Source organism: Mus pahari, chromosome 6 (genome assembly GCF_900095145.1).
Source record: "Mus pahari chromosome 6, PAHARI_EIJ_v1.1, whole genome shotgun sequence".
Classification (NCBI taxonomy): domain Eukaryota; kingdom Metazoa; phylum Chordata; class Mammalia; order Rodentia; family Muridae; genus Mus; species Mus pahari.
The window spans coordinates 12780218-12799959 of record NC_034595.1 but is presented as its reverse complement, the minus strand read 5'-3'; the positions used below and the strand labels follow the sequence as shown (position 1 = coordinate 12799959).

The 19742-nt window shown below is 37.0% G+C and overlaps 1 protein-coding gene and 1 pseudogene across 5 annotated transcripts in view; both read left to right on the top strand.

Moving 5' to 3' along the window:
- Ecpas (Ecm29 proteasome adaptor and scaffold) overlaps positions 1 to 19742 on the top strand; it is a 105100-nt gene that overhangs the window by 16650 nt on the left and 68708 nt on the right. For 4 of the 5 annotated variants that reach the window (XM_021199473.2, XM_029540186.1, XM_029540184.1 and 1 more), the window contains 5 exons: positions 5529 to 5659; positions 11873 to 11989; positions 13939 to 14057; positions 15504 to 15653; positions 18239 to 18407. In XM_021199473.2, coding sequence (XP_021055132.1) covers positions 5529 to 5659; positions 11873 to 11989; positions 13939 to 14057; positions 15504 to 15653; positions 18239 to 18407 — 686 coding nt within the window. Of the gene's footprint in view, positions 1 to 1514; positions 1584 to 5528; positions 5660 to 11872; positions 11990 to 13938; positions 14058 to 15503; positions 15654 to 18238; positions 18408 to 19742 lie in introns of all 5 variants that reach the window. The other variant, XM_029540187.1, reaches the window with a different exon arrangement.
- LOC110322742 lies at positions 8381 to 9442 on the top strand (annotated as a pseudogene).

Genomic DNA, 19742 nt, shown 5'->3' with positions numbered 1-19742 from the left:
ACTCACTCTGTAGACCAGGTTGGCCTCGAACTCAGAAATCCGCCTGCCTCTGCCTCCCGAGTGCTGGGATTAAAGGCGTGCGCCACCACGCCCGGCTAAATACACTGATTTTTAAATGTTAAACTTTTTAAGCATTTTTGAAATAAGCCCTCCTTTAGTACATGATGTATTATTATTATTTTTATGTAACACTGTCTCTGTTTTGTTATTTGACTTGTAGTTTTTATTTGCTTCTGTGTTCAAGTAAAATACATTTTATTTACTGCTTTTTTGGGATATACATACATACGTATTGAATTGTATGACTGTAACTTTATACAGTGTATGTTATCTCTTACTCTGGGAGGGATTACTCAGTAGATAAAGGAACTGCCAAGCGTGACAAGCTTAGATCTGACAGTTTGATCCCTAGAGCCCACGTGTTAGGAACAGAGAACCAATTCTAGCAACTTGCCTTTTGACTTCTAATAAATGTGCTCTTTTTTGTTGTTGGCACATGGGAGTTCTCAGTCCTGGCTTAGTTTTCTTTCGGTGGTGGTAAATGGAGGTGTTAATATCCAGTGTAGGATTCCTGTTGCCTGTGAGATTCTACAGTTAATCTTAGCTGAACATTTTCTGAAACTAAAAGCTTAGGTAAATTTCTTATTTATATTAAGAACCACTGTGAGCATAGTTGCTGTTGAAGCTATGACTTCGGCTTTAGGACATCTTGAATCTAGTCACCTCTTCAAACAGTTTGCACTCACTCTGGAGTACTTTTTTTCTTTTTGGCCATGACAGTACTTGGTGATTTTTAGGTGTTCCTACCTGTGTTGCTGCTATTCCCACTCAGAACAACATGAACGAAACCATTTTTAGTTGTGCTTTAACAAAAGCTGAGTTACTAGGCAGGAGTCTGTATACATGTAAAGCTTGTCTCTGGTGGAACTAGAATCTGTGTACGAGTTTGCTCTGACTCAGCCTATTTCACAGATCCATCGGGTCAGTCTCAGGCTACCCCCTGGTTTGCAACTTTTGACTCCAGTAAAATTTTGTGTCTGTCTCTGTCTTTGCCTTTGTCTTTGTTTCTTCCTCCTTTCCCAACTCCTTCTTTCCCCCTTACTTTCCTTCTCTCTCTTTTCCTTCTTTCTTCCTATTTTTTGAGAAGGTCCTTTTATGATATTTGCCAATTTTTGTTGCTATAACAGAATATTTGAGACTAGATAATTTATAATGAAAAGAAATGCCTTTCATTTTCTTGCTTTTTTTGGCCCCTCTTCTTGAGACAGAACCTCACATATCCTAGGCTGACTTTGAACTTGTTATATAACCATGAATGTCCTTGAAATTAAAATCCTACAGTTGACAGCTCCTAAGAGCCACCATGTTTGATATAATGTGGTACTGAACTTTCTAGCAGTGAATCCATACACACTCTCCCACCCCAGTATTCCTGTTGTTTCTGAAAGCTCCATACTGAGAGGCTTTCAAATATTGATTTTTTTTTTCTTTTTCTGTGTCATACCACGTGGAAGAATAAAAGTGCAAGAGGATCACAATCTTAGGAAGAAAAATACGTGTGTCCTCCCTCATGTGGATTCTAGGTTCGTGCACGCATATGTGTGTGTGTGTGTGTGTGTGTGTGTGTTTAGGGATGCACTTATCATGTCACATAATCACATGTATGGAGGTCAGAAGACAACTTGTAGGAATTATCTCCTTCCACTTTGTGACCCTGAGGCTTAGCTTAGGCTGTCAGTGTTGGCAGCAAGTACCTTTACCCTCAGAACCATCTCTCTCTGTGTACCCTACCCCCTCTTTAAGATGGATTCTTGGTGTGAGTAGGGTGGCCTTGAGCTTCTCAGCATCCTGACTCAGCCTTCATCATGCTAGGATTACAGGAATATGTTAACCACACCCAGCTTGATTAGCTTTTACTTAAAAGTACATTATGTCTCTAAAAGATGACCTGGTTAGTTGTACTTTGATCCTTTCCCTATTGAATGTGGAAGATATAACTCTGCCTGCTTGAATAGTACCCTTGTATGATGTTTGGTGATTTTTGTATTATCACATTGCATTACAAATGAGTAAGTTAAAAATAACCACAATATATCTCCCCTTTTAACTTTGTCATAGAGTATTCTAAGTAAATTTGTTAAGAAAATTTAACTTTTTGTCTTGTCTGTGAACAGTTTTTTCCTACCTAAGAGCTGTAATGCACTGAAGAATATGCTTTTTACTTGAAACTTTCACAGATGTAGTGGTTGAATTCACCATTCCTAAGGAGCAAGTTTTAGGACAGCCAAGGCTACACAGAGAAACTGTCTTGAAAAGCAAAACTTTTTTTTTTTTTTTTTTTTTTAACAATAGCACTCAGTGTTTATTAAGAAGAATAATCTGGTCCAGTATTCCCAGAGTTTATCTGCCTACTTTTGATTCTTTGTTCTATTTTCCTTTCTTAAACTAAACTTGAACTTTACTTGGGATTTTACTAGGTTTTTAAAACATTTTATTCTTTGTGAGTTTCATATCGTGTACCCCATCCTGCTCACCTCCTTGTCCCCTCATATCTGCCCTCCACTCTTGCAAAACTCCCCCACCCCCCCAAAATAAAACACATACTTGCACTCATGCGCATGCGCACCCCCCCCCCCCGAAAACCCCAAAGCATAAAAAAATGTATCTTGGAGGAAGCTGTAGTATGTCACAGTGTGTCCCACAGTATATCCCTCTGTTCACACATCTTCACTTGCAGATGTTTGTTGCAATGAGTCATTGGTCTGGTTCCAGATCTTTGGCTTCTGTGATACCATCAATATTGGCTCCTCATTGGGACTCCTATCGGTTATCCCATTGTTGCCCTGTGTCATGGAGTCATGGAGATCCTGCAGCTTTGGAACAACAGGATTGGTCCTTTCATGAGTCCCAACCATTCGCAGATGGTATAGATTTTTGTGGTGGGCAATAATAATAATAATAATAATAATAATAATAATTATTATTATTATTATTATTATTATTAGTCTCTTGCTTTCCCAGGATCCTGTTGAAGGCTGCAGCATTCAGTAGTTACCTCAGCCTCGCTGGGGCGGTATCTTAGTTTGCCTCCCCCAACCCCCTGCCTTTTCATGATCTTGGCAGTATGGAGGAATACTAATCAGGTATCCTATAGAGTGTCTTCCAGTTTGCATTTTCTGATATTTTACCAGCAAGTAGACTTGGATGGTAGGTTTTAGAACGAATACAAGAGTGCTGAAATGTCTCTCTTGTTACATATCATCATGCACACATTATATTGGGTGAGAGTATTTTTCCATTGTGAAGTTAATATTATTTCCTTCTGTTCTAAGTAGTAACTAAATCCAGGGTACCCTGAAAAGAGAAAGAGGACAGGAATGAAGTTATACTTCCTTTAGGAAGATGTTATTTTGAGTTCTTTCATAAGAAAGACTTACGTTTACCTTTATTAGTTTATTGACATCAATAAAGACCTGGGTGGGTTTCTAGTTTGGCTTTTTAACCCAGCCCTATACTATTTGTTGTGTTCTGTTAGTCCAGTATTGACTAGCAGGAGTTCTTTCAGGTTAATTTCAATACCTTTTTGATATTTTCATTTCATCTCTAGTACTATGTTTCAGGTTTCCTTTCAAAAATCCTTTTTCCTGTCCTAAGCTCTAGAATTAGTTATTTTCCCAAGAAGTCTGTCTCCTTTTATTACTGAATTATATTTAAAATAAGATTCATGTTAGATATAGGGCTTGTATGTTTCTACTCAGGTGTTGCTGCTTTTGTTCTTTCAGGGCTCACTCATTTTAGATCTCTCTACTTTCTTTCACAGATGGAGTATTTGAGGCAAACAAAAAAGTAATTCTTGGGGCTGGAGAGAAGGCTGAGCAGAGCAGTTAAGAGCACTGTTCTTCCCAGTACTTGAAACCCTTACACAGACACACATGCTAACGCACATAAAATAGTAATTCTTAGTATCTGCTATAACACTTGGCTAATTACCAGTCAGTGGGTAGTCTTGAGTTTCATTTGTATGACTCCTGTTGCCTGTCTTTTGGCTACCCTTATTATTTGAAGTAAATTTCAGTAACTGTTTTGATCACTAAGTAGTAAAGACTTTTTTTTTTTTTTTCTGAGATGGTTTCTCTTTTTAGCCCTGGCTGTCTTGGAACTCACTTTGTAGACCAGACTGGCCTCGAACTCAGAAATCCACCTGCCTCTGCCTCCCAAGTGCTGGGTTTAAAGACGTGTGCCCCCCGGCTAGTAAAGACTTTTAAAAATACATTTTAAAATTGAGGTATAGTTGGCATGATGCACTAACCAAGATATAAAATATTTTCAGCTCATCCTTACTGATAATTTTTACAAGTGGTTTGTGGTGTGTGTGTGTGTGTGTGTGTGTGTGTGTGCGCGCATCTTTGTATGTGTGGGTGTTGTGTGGTGTAGTGTAGTGTTTGCCCATGTGTATTTTTGTAAATATATATCCTCATGCATAGGGGCACCACCAGAGGAGGTTTTGAGTGTTTTGCTTTATTTCTCTACAGCATCCTCACTAGAGATAAGGTTGCTCATCAGCAAGCCCTAGTGTTTGTTCACAGTTACAAGGTTATAAGTGTGCATGTGAAAATATCGGGTTTTTGCCTGAGTTCTGGTGGTTTGAACTCAAATCTTCATCCTTGTACAGAAAGAGCTTTTACTTGTAAAGGCATCCCTAACTCTTTTTAAGACAGTTATCTTGTTACACAGACCAGCCTAGCCTGAAACTTACAGTGATCCTCCTGCCTCAGCTTTTCAAATGCTGAGATTACAGTCAAGCACCACTGTGCTCAGTGCCACTCATAGTTTTTATAAGAGCCTTTGAGAAACAAATATCTCATTACAGCACCCCCCCTTTTTTTTTTTTCAGTGCTGAGGTTCAAACCCGTGACCTCATAAATGCCTAGTACCTAAAAAGTTAACAGTAATTTGCAACCAGGTGTTTGTCATTCTTTCCCCTCTGTATATAGTACATTGGTCAAAGATACGTGGTGGCTTGTTTAATAATTACTATCTACATTTTGTTGAACACATCCCCATAGTCTTATCCAACATGGTTCTCACTATAGCTTCCCTGTGGGATAATTATCTCAGTCCCAACATGGTAGCGGTCAGTGGTTCTGATTTTGGAGAAACTTCATCAGTTAGTCCCTGACATCTAGTCAAAGTTCCTCTGTTATGTTCTCCCAACCAGTGTAGATCACTTAAAAACATTCTTATATCTTTTCTTAGGACCTAACTCCTTCAGGAAGACTAAGTAACTGAATTACTCTTGGTTATTCTCCTTTTTAGAGATTAAATGTCTAAAGACAGGTGTACATGATTAGCTAATAGACCCTTTTTAGTAGTACTTTCTGGTTGTGTCACAATCATTTGTGTATGGGGCTAGTCTGGTTAAAATTCTTGACTGAAGGATCAGCAGTACAGAAAAAAGAATTAAGCTATAAAAATAGGCTTGTTTATGTTTGGTTTGTCAACTTCTCTTGTTTTCTTTTATATTATAGATCAGCTTGAACGGGTCTTTTTACGACTTGGCCATGCCGAAACAGATGAACAGTTACAAAATATTATATCTAAATTCCTTCCTCCTGTTTTGCTCAAACTGTCCAGCACCCAAGAAGGAGTACGGAAAAAAGTAAGCATGTTGGGGACTGTTTGGGGAAATAAATGATGAATAAGTGGATATATATATATATATATATATACACATACACACACATACATACATATATCATGAAGTGAGTTTTTTATTCCCATTGTTGAAATGTAGGTTCCTGATCCTAATTACAGCTTTTCAAATGTATGGTAAGTCTAAGAATTAGCTTTCAGAATGAAAGAACTTAAATGCCTACCTAGTACAGCTGCAGTCACTATTTGTGTGCTTGTTACCAGTGTCAGGATATTTAATCAAGATAATTAATTACTTGGACTGATCTAAAACCGAATATGAAAGCCAGTTTAGAAGGGGAAATATTCTTTAATCATCAGTTGATGGTGAATATATCCTTAAATAAAGCTAACCAAATAAACTTTTTTTGAAAGCGAACTGTTCTTATATAACTTAGACTTTACCTCCTTCAAAATATTGTTTCAAAAAGCTATATAATTATAATTTCACTATTTTATTTTTAAATTATTCTATATGGAGCACTTTGCCCTTTAATTTGTAACATAGTTAATTATTTTTTTCTAGCATGTTTGCGATAGACCTTCTGGTCTTTTAGCTGTCATCAGCTTTCATCTCTTGGGATACTATAATTGGTTGACATTGACTTGAATGTCTGCTCTAAGAGACTCTGATCTGAATTCAGTGGGTAAAGTATCTCCCAGAATGTCTTTGTTTCAGGAAAGGATGGAGAGTCTTGCCATACATGTACTTGCTATTTTCATTTACTTTTAATCCTTATTTCCTAGGTAGAGTGTGATTGGTTATGCCATTTTCCTATTAAAACCTTTCAGTGGGTTTTTCTTGCTTTCAGGGTACCAAAGTCCTTTTACAAATTGATGTTTATTTACTTACTGTTATCAGTCTGGTTACTTACTGAATTATGATTTGTGGTACATGCTGCATTTGTTCTCCCTTGCTCTGAAACTAACAGAAGCTAGTTAAGGAAGGAAGAATTTATTTTGGTTCTGAGTTTAAAAAGGGTAATTAGAAGGCATAATAGTAAGAATATGAAGAATATGAAGGTAAATGCTCATATTATATCCCCCCACTAAGCAGAGAGTGGATGGGAAGGGAGGCCTGTCTATATAATCAGAAGATCTGCTCCCCAGTGACCAGCTCACTCAGTGAGATGTCCTCTCTTAAAAAGGTTTTACTTTTCAAAACAGCAGCTCTAGCTGTGTACCAAGGGATAAAATACATGGGCTCATGGGAGGACGTTTTACTTTTGCGAAGAGTGAAGAAGAAAGGAGTAGATGAAAGAACATGAGGACGTGGTTATAGTGGATGGGAGGGTTCTTGGTTAATAAGATCCACCAGGTTTAAGAGATGGTGGACTGAATGTGATTCCCCTGGGGAACTAAAGAGGCCACAGTGGATGAGAGGATGAGGGATAGGAGGTAACCGGATTCTAGGGCACTGATTTGAAAGGGTGTTAGTAATATCTTTACTTTAGAGTGGAAGCCAAAAAGAAGGAGCTAGAGAACCATTGTTTAGGCTGAGTATTTTTAGTACAGTACAAAAACCAACCAACCAACAAACCCTAAAAACCTAAACTTGTTTATATAAGTTATTTTTATTTCTTTCTACTTTATCCTTTTTTGGGTAGACAATCATCTGTTCCTAATCACCTACTAATTTTAGTGCCATTGAGTTCTGTTATACTATTTATCCTATTATCTTTTCAGTTGGGACTTTCATTCTTGTTCTTTGGTTTCCCTGTGTTTGTGTGTGTGTGTGTTTACATGTTTGTATGTATGTATGTGCATGTGATTACACACATTTAATGGCTAGAGTTTGATGTTGGGTATCTCTCCTAGTTGTATACCACCTTTTAAATATGTTTAAATATTTTTAAATTTTCATTTTGTCTGCATGGTTGTTTACCTGCATGTATGTTTGTCTGTACCATGTGGATGCCTGGTGCCCACTGAGGCTAGAAGAGGGCAATCAGATTCCCTGGAACTGGAGTTACAGATGGTTGTGAGCCACTAAGTGGGTTCTGGCAATTAAATCTGGATCCTCTTGAAGAACAGTTTATGACCCCCATGCCGCCTTTCCATCCCTTTCTTGACTTTTGAAGGATGCATGATCTCTTGCCTCACCTGGACCTCACTGATTTATGAACTAGTTCTTCCCTACATTTTACAGATGAAGCTAAGTTTAGAATGGTCAACAAACTTTTATTTTTATTTGTGTTTATATGTAGCCCTGGCTGGCCTGGAAGTCTAGACAAGGATGGCCTTGAACTGACAGATCTGTGTGCCTCCACTCTCTATTGCTGGTTTTAAAGGTGTGTGCCACCACCACCCAGCTCAATTATTAAATCCCCTTCTCCCCACACACTATTTAGACTTGACTGTCCCAGAGTTCCCTCTGTAGACTCTCCTAGACTCTGTAGACTGTCCTAGAGTTAGTTCCCTCTGGGAGATCTGCCTGCTTCTGCCTCCAAGTGCTTGGATTAAAGGCATGCGCCACCACTGCCTGGCTAGTTAATGAATTTTTAAACAACCAAATAATGAATAGGTGAGCCAAGATTTAAAATTTAAAATGCAAGCTTGGTCACTAAGTAAATTTTTTTTTCACTAATTATGTTTTCAAGAATGTTCAGAATGGTTCCGCAGCTCCGGGCCTGAGCTGCTGGAACACCACACTGGGCTAGGGAACCGGCTCCGGTGGGATGGAGGTGGGATGGAGGCGGGCGGCGTGGCAGACTTTCCTTTCCAGTGCCTGCGTGCTCTTCACCCTGGGCATGTTCTCCACTGGCCTCTCGGACCTCAGGCACATGCAGAGGACACGGAGCATGGACAGCATCCAGTTTCTGCCCTTTCTCACCACGGATGTCAACAACCTGGGCTGGTTGAGTTATGGAGTCTTGGAGACGGGACCCTCATCATCGTCAATACCGTGGGGGCAGTGCTCCAGACTCTTTATATCCTGGCATATCTGCACTACAGTCCTCAGAAGACCGCAACCCTGCTGGCTGTCCTTCTCCTGGGCTTCGGCTACTTTTGGCTTCTGGTGCCAGACCTTGAGGCCCGGCTTCAGCAGCTAGGCCTCTTCTGCAGCGTCTTTACCATCAGCATGTACCTCTCCCCACTGGCTGACTTGGCCAAGATCGTTCAGACTAAATCCACCCAGCGCCTCTCCTTCTCGCTGGCCATTGCCACACTCTTTTCCTCCGCCTCTTGGTCCATTTATGGGTTTCGCCTCCGAGACCCATACATCACAGTGCCCAACCTTCCAGGAATGTCACCAGCTTAATCCGCCTCGGGCTTTTCTGCAAATATCCTCCAGAGCAAGACAGGAAATACCACCTCCTGCAGACCTGACCCCCAGCACCCGAGGGCCAACTTGATACCAAACAGAGCTCCTGTTTCTGCTGGTCCTTGTGACCAATTCCGTGAATGCAATGGGTTGTGAGAAAAAGATGACTTTGAAACTAAAGGGACCAAAGATCTTTACTTAGATCAGATGGGACCTGTGGGATGAAATCACATTTTTAAAGATTATCTTTTCTCATTTTGGAGACTGAGGTGGTATCAGTAGAATGTGCCTTAAAGTGTTCCCCCCCCCAAAAAAAAAGAATGTTCAGAATGAATAAAAACCTGTTTATGAACTTGTCTTTGCTGTTTTGGTTACACCTTAGAGTTACACTGATACGCAGTATTTGCTTTTATTTTTGTCTTAATTATTAGAACATTGTTTTTAGTTTTGAAGTATTTGTTGCAAACATTTCCTTGTTTTATTACATTGTGGACTGAGACCAGACCATTATTTATTTATTTATTTATTTATTTTGGTGTGTGTGGTGGTACTTTGGGTGGTACCACATAGGCTTTTGTGTAAGAGAAGCATGTGTTCTACCATTGACTTACATCTCTAAAGTGTATTCTGTGTTCTGAGAAAAATCCTTCCTAAGAATAAAAAATATATATTCTTGTTTGTTGAATGTGGAGTTGGGCACGCCCTGAGACCATTTGCTGTTAACATTCTGCAGTTATATCTTGAGAATCTGTCTTCTAGTCTTATATATTGGTAGTCATGGATTACAGCCTTCTCTGGGTGTAGTTTTCCTGTTTAATATTTTTGACTTTCTGCAGTTTGATGTACAAGTTTAACATTAGCGATTATAGTATGTTATATATATATATATATTTATGTATATCTTTATTGGCAAAGGGATACTGTTAAGCAAACTTGAAAACTTCTGGGAAAAAGGAAACAGTAGTTAAAGCTGATAGACTTTAACACATTGTGCCACTCTAATAGATCTTTTTATTCTATCTTGTTGCTTTGAAGAATTATTTGAGTCCTTCAAATAGGAAAAATGATGCTAAAATTAATAGTAATAGCCAAAATTATTGGTTGGTGTCTCAATTTAATTCTGTGAGGTATAGGTGCTCTAATCATTCCTATTTTATAGATGAAAAAACTGGGACTCAAAAAAGGTAAGTAAGTTGCCTTATATCACATGATTAACAATATACTTTATAAATTGAGACTTAATAGACAAGTAATTTCAAAATTAATCTGGTTTCTGCAAGGTACTACTACTGTGTAATGGTTACACTTTTTTTTTTTTTTTTACTGTATTCACAAAAGTAAATTTAATTCATCCAAAGCCAGCCAAAGTAAATAGAAGTTAAAAAATGACTCTGAAGGTAGTAGTAGAACTTTTTTGTGTGTTATTTTGATTTTTAGGCAGTGGAGTCTTGATAGGTATTTTTACTTTTATAGTATATAGTTGTTCACTGTTATGCCTTATAAATTATAGAACCAGTGTAATAATAATTGTCATTTGAACAGTATTGCTAATAAAAGATACAGATATTGAGCACAAATTTATAATGCAGTTTTCCTCTTTCATAACTATATAAACGAGGTCTCAGATTTATTTATTTTAGTTTTTCTGGACAGGAGTTCACTATGTCACAGCCCTGGCTGTTCTGGAGCTTGCTCTTATACACTGGGCTGTCCTTGAACTCAGAGATCTGCCTGTCACTGTATCTTGAGTCCTGGAATTAAAGGCATGTGCCAGTACTGCCTGGCTAGAATGCATTTTTTAATTTAAGGAAAATGAGAGTTGCTAAGTAGAATTCCATTATAATTAACTTTTTTGTTAAGCATTATTAGAATAGAAGGAAGTAAATGCCTGACCATATTTGATGTTAGTTAGCAAGACTGCAGAACAACTTGAGCTCTTAAATACTACTGGGAGAACTGTAAATTATTATGATCATTTTGGATAGTACTTGAAAGTATCTGTTCAAACTGGGCATGTGCATAACCTACTGACCAAACACTTTGGCCTTGGATTTATATCTAACAAAAATATGCACATACATATACCAAAGGGCATATCTAAAAACATCATATCAGCACTATATTTAGTCACTCAAAATGGTAGCTCTCACTAATGTGTGCTTTGAGGCTTCAGTGCATATTTTAGAAGTGATATATCATAGATGCAGCCCTTAATTAAAATGTTCAGTCTTTCCTTTGGGCGAGATTAAAAAAAAAAATCTCACTTCTCAGTGTTCATTTTCTTCTCTCTTAGTACATAATATATTGGAGTAAGACTGTGGTCGTTTATCAGAAACTTGTATATTTTCCTTTCTTTCCACAGGGATTGCTGATGTGTTAATTTCTACTTTTGTTTCTTTCCCATTTTAGGGGAGGAGGGAGGTTTTATGTTTTTACTTAAATTCTCTAGTTGTATTAGATGATTTTTCAGGATAAAATAAACATACTTCAGTGTTTTGCCAAATTCAATTATAATCCAGATCCTAATTTTATGAATTCTTACCACTGTGGGTTTCAGATAAATATAATTTGCCATATTCTATTAGGTCCTGTTCCTTTTCTGAAACTAATTTTCTCCTTGAAATTTATCTATTCCCTAGAACTCACTGTTCCTCCTACATTTTGTCAACAAGTATGCCTTGATTTGGCTAAGTATATCTAGAGACAGCAGAATCTTATATTTTACATTGTAATAATCTTAGTATCTTACAAAATGCAGATACTGTGTTTCTGATTCTGATACATCCCTTTCTGTGATATAAACTTTATGTTCCTTTAAAGGAAGAAGTAGCTACTTTCCACCCAAATAAGTAATATCTAAGAAATGAATTTATTTTTAAGATATGATTGGTAATTCAAATTCTGTCTTTGTTTTAGGTAATGGAACTGCTGGTCCATCTGAATAAACGTATAAAAAGCCGCCCCAAAATACAGCTTCCAGTAGAAACACTATTGGTTCAGTACCAGGACCCTGCTGCAGTTTCCTTTGTCACGGTAAGAGTTATTTTGGAATTTTTTTTTGCGGGGAGGCTTAAGTCAGTCTTCTCAGTGTTTAGTTGATGCCATCAGTGTATATTGGCAAACTTAAAAGTTTCATTCTTAGACCATACCTAACTGAAGCAGTTTTTTTAAAAAAAATGATGTGTTATTTTCTCATGGAGTACTGATTCACAGGTAATGCTGCTTCAAAGAAGTTATAGGAACATGGTAATGAATGGCCATTTAGTGGGCAAAGAAATGTTGGTGAAATGACTATCAGGTATTTAATATAAAAAATAATGATTTTACTTATCAGAATCTGAACAAATTAATATCAAAGAAATTAAGAGTAGAATACCGATTATCAGAAGTTGGGGAAAAATTAATTGGTAGGTACTAAGTTTAGAGAACAGGAACTTGTGATGTGCTGTTGTGACCCAGTTAGAATGACTATAGGTAATGGATACTTTACACAAACAGGTGTTTAGAGGTGCCCAGTGTGGTGTAAGACTTGTGGTTCCTTTGACTTGTTAGGTTGAGGCAGGAGTATTTATTGCTTGAGCTCAGAAGTTCAAGAATAGCCTGAATTATGGGATGCTCTTCTTGAATATGATCTCTGGAACAACAAAATAACTTGAGAAAGCTAGAAAAAAAGGCTTTCAAGGTTTTGCCTTAATGAAATGATAGATATTTTAGGTTATGTTTAATATATAACCTAATTATATACCTAATGGAATTTAATATATACCTAATGGAAGCAGTATATAATGTGTACATAAATTTAAATGTCACATTGGTACTCTATAATATGTATACTTTTTAAAAAAAATTGTGGTACTGGAGATTAAGTCAAGGGCCCTTTGCATACAAGGTAAATGTTCTACTGAGCTATATCTCTACCCAATACTTATAATTGTTTTTATGTAAATAACAGTGATTTGATTCTTAGTATATGAGACAAATCTGAAAAGAGAGAAGAGTTATAGTACATAGGCATAATAAAGCAATACTCTTTGATGTGTGTACTCAAAAGATATCCTTTTTTGTAGTGGAGTAAATCTGAGACTGGCAAGTAATGGAACTGCTGGTCCATTGTAGAGTTTTCTGTAGAACAAGCATACGAATATTTCATTCCATTTCATGAAAACGAAATTTAAAAAATGTTGATGTTATATGATGACAGATAGTGGTTTTTTTCTGGCTCTTGTAATTTTTCACAATTGGGGCAAAATTTCCCAGATTGTTTCATCAAGAGTCACAAAACATTTGGAGGTGCTGTGTCTATTTTCTACATATAATTTCATTATAAGACAGTATCTTTCCTTTAAGCAAATAAAAATATTGAGGTCAATAACTATGCCAAATAGAAGGAAGGCCTTATGATGCCTGTTCATTTTTGTGAAGAATCCTTCAGATTAGCAACTGCCTTATTTATACATCTGAATTTATACTCATGAGTTTACTTGAGTTGTAAATTTTGCATGGGTTTTATATATAGTGCTACTGATAACATCTGCAGCCCTCAGTTTCCCTGGCTTACCTGCCCCCCATTGCTGGGTTGTTACTGGATTGAGGAACCATATAGTGCTGCAGTTCCTAAAGATGCTTTTATTAATTGCCCTGTGAAATGGAAGCTTGGGATTTGTTAACATGTGATCTTGGATTAATGCAGCAAACCGGGAGATCTGCTGATAATGTGTATTATAAAGGTTTAGATATAGGCTAAATGCCTTTTTTCTTCCTAGCAATAGTAATTGCACATATGACTGCTTTTGGTTAAGTTACCTTTTTTACATAGAAAGCTGACTTTAAAAAGAAGTTGTGCTTAGGGTCTTCCCCTGAGATGTGTAGTTTGGATAAGCTGTACGAACAGAGGGTGATTCTTGTGATGTTTGTATTACAACTATAACTTTCTGTAATTGAGTTTTTCCTGCATACTCACTTGCTTTCTCTTACTGCATTAGAATTTTACTATAATTTATGTTAAGATGGGCTATCCTCGCCTGCCAGTGGAAAAACAATGTGAGCTGGCACCTACGCTTCTTACTGCCATGGAAGGGAAACCTCAGCCACAGCAGGATAGGTATGGCTTCTTCGCTTACTATTCCCATCTGTAAGAGTCAACAACTTCTGCCTGTCAGATACAGGTCATGTTTGGTTTTACTCGGCAAATGGAAAGGCTTGGGGTTATTTACCTGAAGGATAGTTGAATTTTCTATGATATTTTAGTTACTGTTTTATTAGTAGCATTATAGAGTTCTTTTTACGAACACAAAAAAATATGTAAGGCTGACACTGTCCTAATTGAACTGCGTCACTTTTTTGTTGTCTTTTTTAAAGTGGTTGGTTTATGTGATGTTAAAAAATCTGTTTCATTGATTTGCTTTTCTTTCATCTGGAGAGATGGCTCTGTAGTTAAGAGCACTGTCTGCTCTTTCAGATGACCCAGGTTCAGTTCCAATCACCCACATAGTACCATTTGTTAACTCCAGTTCCAGGGGATCCAGCACCCTTTTCTGACTCTGGGCACTAGGCTATCTTTGTAGTGTATAGACTTGGCATGTGGATGAAATACCCATGTATGCATTAAATAACTAAAAAGAACATTTTTCATTAAAACATTTCTGTCTCGATGGATAAAACATTTCTCAACAATTTTTGGAATCAATAGAGTATTATTAATATAGGCACTGGAAAAAAATGAAGGCCTTTTATAACATCATTTATTAGTGGGCTTAGAGAAAATATCTTTATCTAGAATGTCAGTTAGAAAGTTTCCAGTTCTGGTTTACTTATCAGTTAATTAGTTGTTTGATAATGATCTTGGGGATCAAATGCAGGGCCTCAGAAGCCTTGAACAAAAGACTACAGGTGTTTACCATCAAATTAATAATTGAAGCGAATTTTTATTAAAAGAACATGTTGAACTTTACTTTTATCTAAAATGTAATATGAAGTACCTCCTGGTAAAATCAAGTTTATTTTATATCCATTTTTCTAGATTTTTTAAAGTGATGAACCATGTTGGCTAAGTGCCAGTTATCACTTAATACTTTGAGATCTTTGTTCATTTGTTGTTTTTGTTTTTGTTTTGTTTTGAGACAGAGTTTCTTTGTAGTTCTGTGTGTCTTGGAACTTGCTCTGTTAGCCAGCCTGGTCTCAAATTACTGAGTGCTGGGATTAAAGGCATGTACCACCACCATGCCCAGCTTAATATTTGAGTCTTTTATTTTTATTTGTATTTTTATATTTTTTGAGACAGGATTTCTCTGTGTAGCCCTGGCTATCCTGGGACTATACCTGTAGACCAGGCTGGCCTTAAACTCACAGAACTCTGCCTGCCTCTGCCTCCTGAGTACTAGGGACTAGGAAATCAAGGCTTCTCCCTAAATTAAGACTTTGTTCCTAATTGGTATAAAAAATGATTAGCTCCTGATATAATTGCCAATTTGTATTAAGTATATCTTTTATTTGCATGTATAAAAGTTGATTTATAAACTAGCTGCAATAAATATAATTTTTCTTTCAGCTTAATGCATCTTTTAATACCAACTCTTTTTCACATGAAGTACCCGGCTGCATCATCAAAATCAGCTTCTCCTTTTAATCTTGCTGAGAAACCAAAGACTGTGCAGCTGCTCTTGGACTTTATGCTAGATGTCCTTCTGATGCCTTATGGGTGAGTTAAAAATGACAGAGAGCCAAGCAGTGGTGTCTCGAGAGTTGACTCTGTGGAAATTGTGTGCTACTTTAAATGGTTCAGCTTTTGTGTGGTGCATCTCTGAGGATTCGCATCAGTACTAAATGCTAAAGTCCAGCTCCACTGCATATTGGCTACATAGATGTAGTAATGCTGTTGTGATTTTTAGAGTTCACCAGTCCCCAGCTGAAGTAAATGTTGAGTCTCCTAGCTCTGTATACCTTAGGAAATAAGGAACTCATATGCAGCTTTCCTTGTTCTGTTTTCCTTGATGTCTTGAAATTTCTTTTGCACTTCTACCATTTAGTTGTGGATCTGTTTGGCTCTTCCTACAATTTTGTTCTCATAGCTTTGTTTTTTGATTCACTTTCTTTAGTGTACAAAATGTGATTTATATCATACAGACGTATCATTGGACTTTGCTTCTCCCTCTCATGTCTTCAAACAGTGCTGTAGAGTTGCCTGATTTTTAGCACAGATTTTAAAGCACATCTTAGAACAATGGGTTCTCAATAGCCATCATTGCATGTATTCAGTGGTTCATACTCCCCTCCAAGTACTTCCACCTTATTTTTTAAGATAATGCAGTTAGTTCTCACTTTAGGATATTTCTCTACAGAGAAAATAACAAAGTCACCTTGGAAAATATCTCTTACTGGCCAGATGTCAACTCGGTGTCTGCAACAGACATTTCTTATCCTGTGTAGACATATTTGCTCTATTTTCTGTGTCCCTCATAACCCCCAAGAACTACCTGTGTAGTACTTTGTGTTTTTATCACATTGTTGACATCTTCCTCCTTCTTAATAGTTTTTCAGCCCCTTGCAGTGTTTTATCAGACTTTTGAATCTGGTTTCCAGATTGTGGTCTGCCACTAGCCTACTGATTGGTCTTGTTGCTAGAGATAGTTTCTGAACAGCTACTTTTATTCTGTTTTCCCCTGATCTTGAGGGTATATGTACATAGACGATCGTGCAGATGGAGTTGCATAGCATCTATTCTCAGTGAAGAGATTTGGTGCTCCTTCTGCTCCTCTACTTTAATAGCTTGATTTTTCAGGACCTTCACTACAGGCAAGAAGCTGAGATAGTGAACTGGAAGTAGGGTGGGACTATAAACTCTCATATCTCACCCTCAGTGACTTTCTTCCTTCAGCAGAATTGCACCTTATGGTTATGGGGATATAATTTCCTCCATCCAGAAGCACCAGCAATTGGGAACTCATTTAAACCAATACAGCATCCAAGCTTCTAATTCTTTAATGAGAATTTTAGTATCTATTATAATCTATTATCAGTATAGAATTAATATCAGCATAGAGTTAAAGAGATTTCAACTAATGTTTATTTAAAATATAAATATGATTATGAGGAATAATAGTTTTAATTGGATAAAAAATGAATTCATTAGAGGTCTTATTTCTATTCTACAAGCTAAAAGAATCTCAGATAATAACAAGGAGACACATACAAGGAGCTTTGACTATATAATGAGAAAATTCTTTATTTTTTTTCAAATTTTCCTACTTTTAAAACTTTGTTATTCTTTGTATGTGTACAGAGTGTGAGTGAAGTGCAGTTCTGTGGAGTTGGGTCTCTCACCTTTAATGGGTTTCAGGACTTAAACTCAGGTTGTCAGGCTTATATGGCAAGTGCCTTTTAACCACCAAGCCATCTTGCCAGGCCCTGACTGATGCCTTTTACTTTGGTTTTCACTTTTAGAATGTTATGCTTGTATGGGAGGCAATTTGTGAGAGGCTTCAGTGAGTTTTCTAATGTGAGTTACAAAGTAAGGAAAAAAACTGTAAAAGCTTTGTTTGAAGCACGAACAATACTAACCATAAGCTTTGTGGGGTCATAGGCTTATGTCTATATTTGTCATTAAAAAACTAAAATGTAGTGAGTCTGTACTAACTTATCAGACAATAATATGTACCTGGAGATGGCATAAACATTTTGTAGTTCACTTATGACTGCCTTGAGTAATAGGTTCTTCTGATTAATTTGCTGAAGATATAGATAGATGCCTTTGAGATTTTTCTTTATGTTGCTGGGCAGTGTTACTGCATGCCTTCAATCCTAGCAGAGGCAGGTGGATCTCTGAGTTTCAGGCCAGCCTGGTCTATAGAGCGATTTCCAGGACAGCCAGGGCTGTACAGAGAAACCCTGTCTTCAAAACCAAAATAAGAACAAAAGTAATTTTTATGTAGAAATTTTTATTTTAGTTGTTGTTCTAGCACAGTGGTGCTAAAAGTGACTCTTTAACAGAGTTCCTCATGTTGTGATGACAGCCAATCGTGATATTACTTTTCATGCTACTTCATAACTGTAATTTTACTTCTATTATGAATCGTAATGCAAATAGCTGTGTTTTCCGATAGTTTTAGGTGACCCTGTGAGAGAGTCATTTCATTCCCAAAGTGGGTGCGACCCAAAGGTTAAGAGCCACAGCTCTAGCATGATACTGCACCATGACAGTGTGTGATTGAATGTTTTATGTATATATGTGTATATACACACATTCACTTGTTTTTATAGAGAGTTAAAGTTTTATTTTCTTTTCAGATATGTGTTAAATGAATCCCAGAGTCGCCAAAATTCATCTTCATCACAGGGTTCTTCTTCAAACAGTGGGGGAGGTTCTGGAATCCCACAGCCTCCTCCAGGAATGAGCTTTTATGCAGCTAAACGAGTTATTGGTGATAACCCGTGGACACCTGAACAGTTGGAACAGGTATCACAGTTGCTCTTTATAGGAGTTATTGACCCTGAACACTTGCCCCTATGAAGTTCATGGAAGCATGTGCAGAGCAATTCCTGTATATTCAGGTTCTCTAAAGAATAGGTTGGAAAGGAGCAAATTTTTTTCCTCTGTCACTTATTTGTTAAAGCCCGAGGGATGGGGGGAGTGGGAAACATGCATATGTCTTTCTAACAGTGTTCACATCTTTCAAGTACTATGCACAACCCATTTTATATTGAGTAAATTTAGTTTTCTGTCATTTTAATTTATAACTATAGGTCTTAATTATGTAGCTCCTTTGATGCAGTTAAAATACAATTTATCTTTCATTATTCAATATTTTAGGGCTGTACATTTTGTGTAAAGTGAGGAGCCTCTATACTTCACAAGTGACAATGTGGGGAAAAGCATGACTCCCTTTTATATTTCTTCTTGGGGTTTTAAAATTGGCATTAAGAATTTTATTCTGGATTTAAACAGGACACAGATGTTCTCTGAGCAGCTTTTAAAAATGACTGGTGCTCTCCAGAGAAGGTGCCTCCCTGTGTCTGTCATCAGGCACCTCAGGGAAGAACAGAAATCAGTATGTAATTATTTTGGAGTTCAAGCAACATGGGTTAGTCTTCCAATCCTTCCTTTATTTCTCCATAGCAGTCTCAATGATTTGATCCTTTTCTTTTTGAGAATGTAAGTGATCATTGACAAAAGTGTTTTCAGGAGAGAGAAAAAGATGCAAATAGGGCATTCTTGCCACTCAAAATTTAGTGTTATATTCAATAGGGTTATAATTGATTAGATTTACTTCATGCTTATACACCTTTTATCTCCACCCTTCCCTTAAGCCATAGTGTGAGTCTAGAAACCACTCTAATGAGTGTCCTGTGGCAGGCACTATACTGGATACTTTTAGTACACTAGCTCATTTAATCCTCACAGCAACTAATGAGGTAGCAAGATTTTCTAAAGCTCCTTTTCTAAAAGGTACGGAAGTTTTGAGATTCACCAGGGTCTCTTTTCTGATACCAGACTCTTAACCTAGTCTTTTGTGAGGCTTAAAGCTGAATATACTGGAGAGTACTAGTTATTGCTATTGTTCATTTACAGTCTTAAGTTGGTCATTGTTTGCTGAATTTAAAGGTTTCTGCATATGTTTTGTCTGTTTCATAATCTGGTGCTGAAATGAATAGTTTAGCTTTAAAAACAAAAACTTTTTAATTTTGAATACTTTTTTATTTTTCCCCAAGTAAATTAACTTTCTTTCTCTCTCTTTCTCTCTCTCAGTTTTTTTTTCTTTCCTTTTTTTTTTTTTTTTTTTTTTTTTTTTTT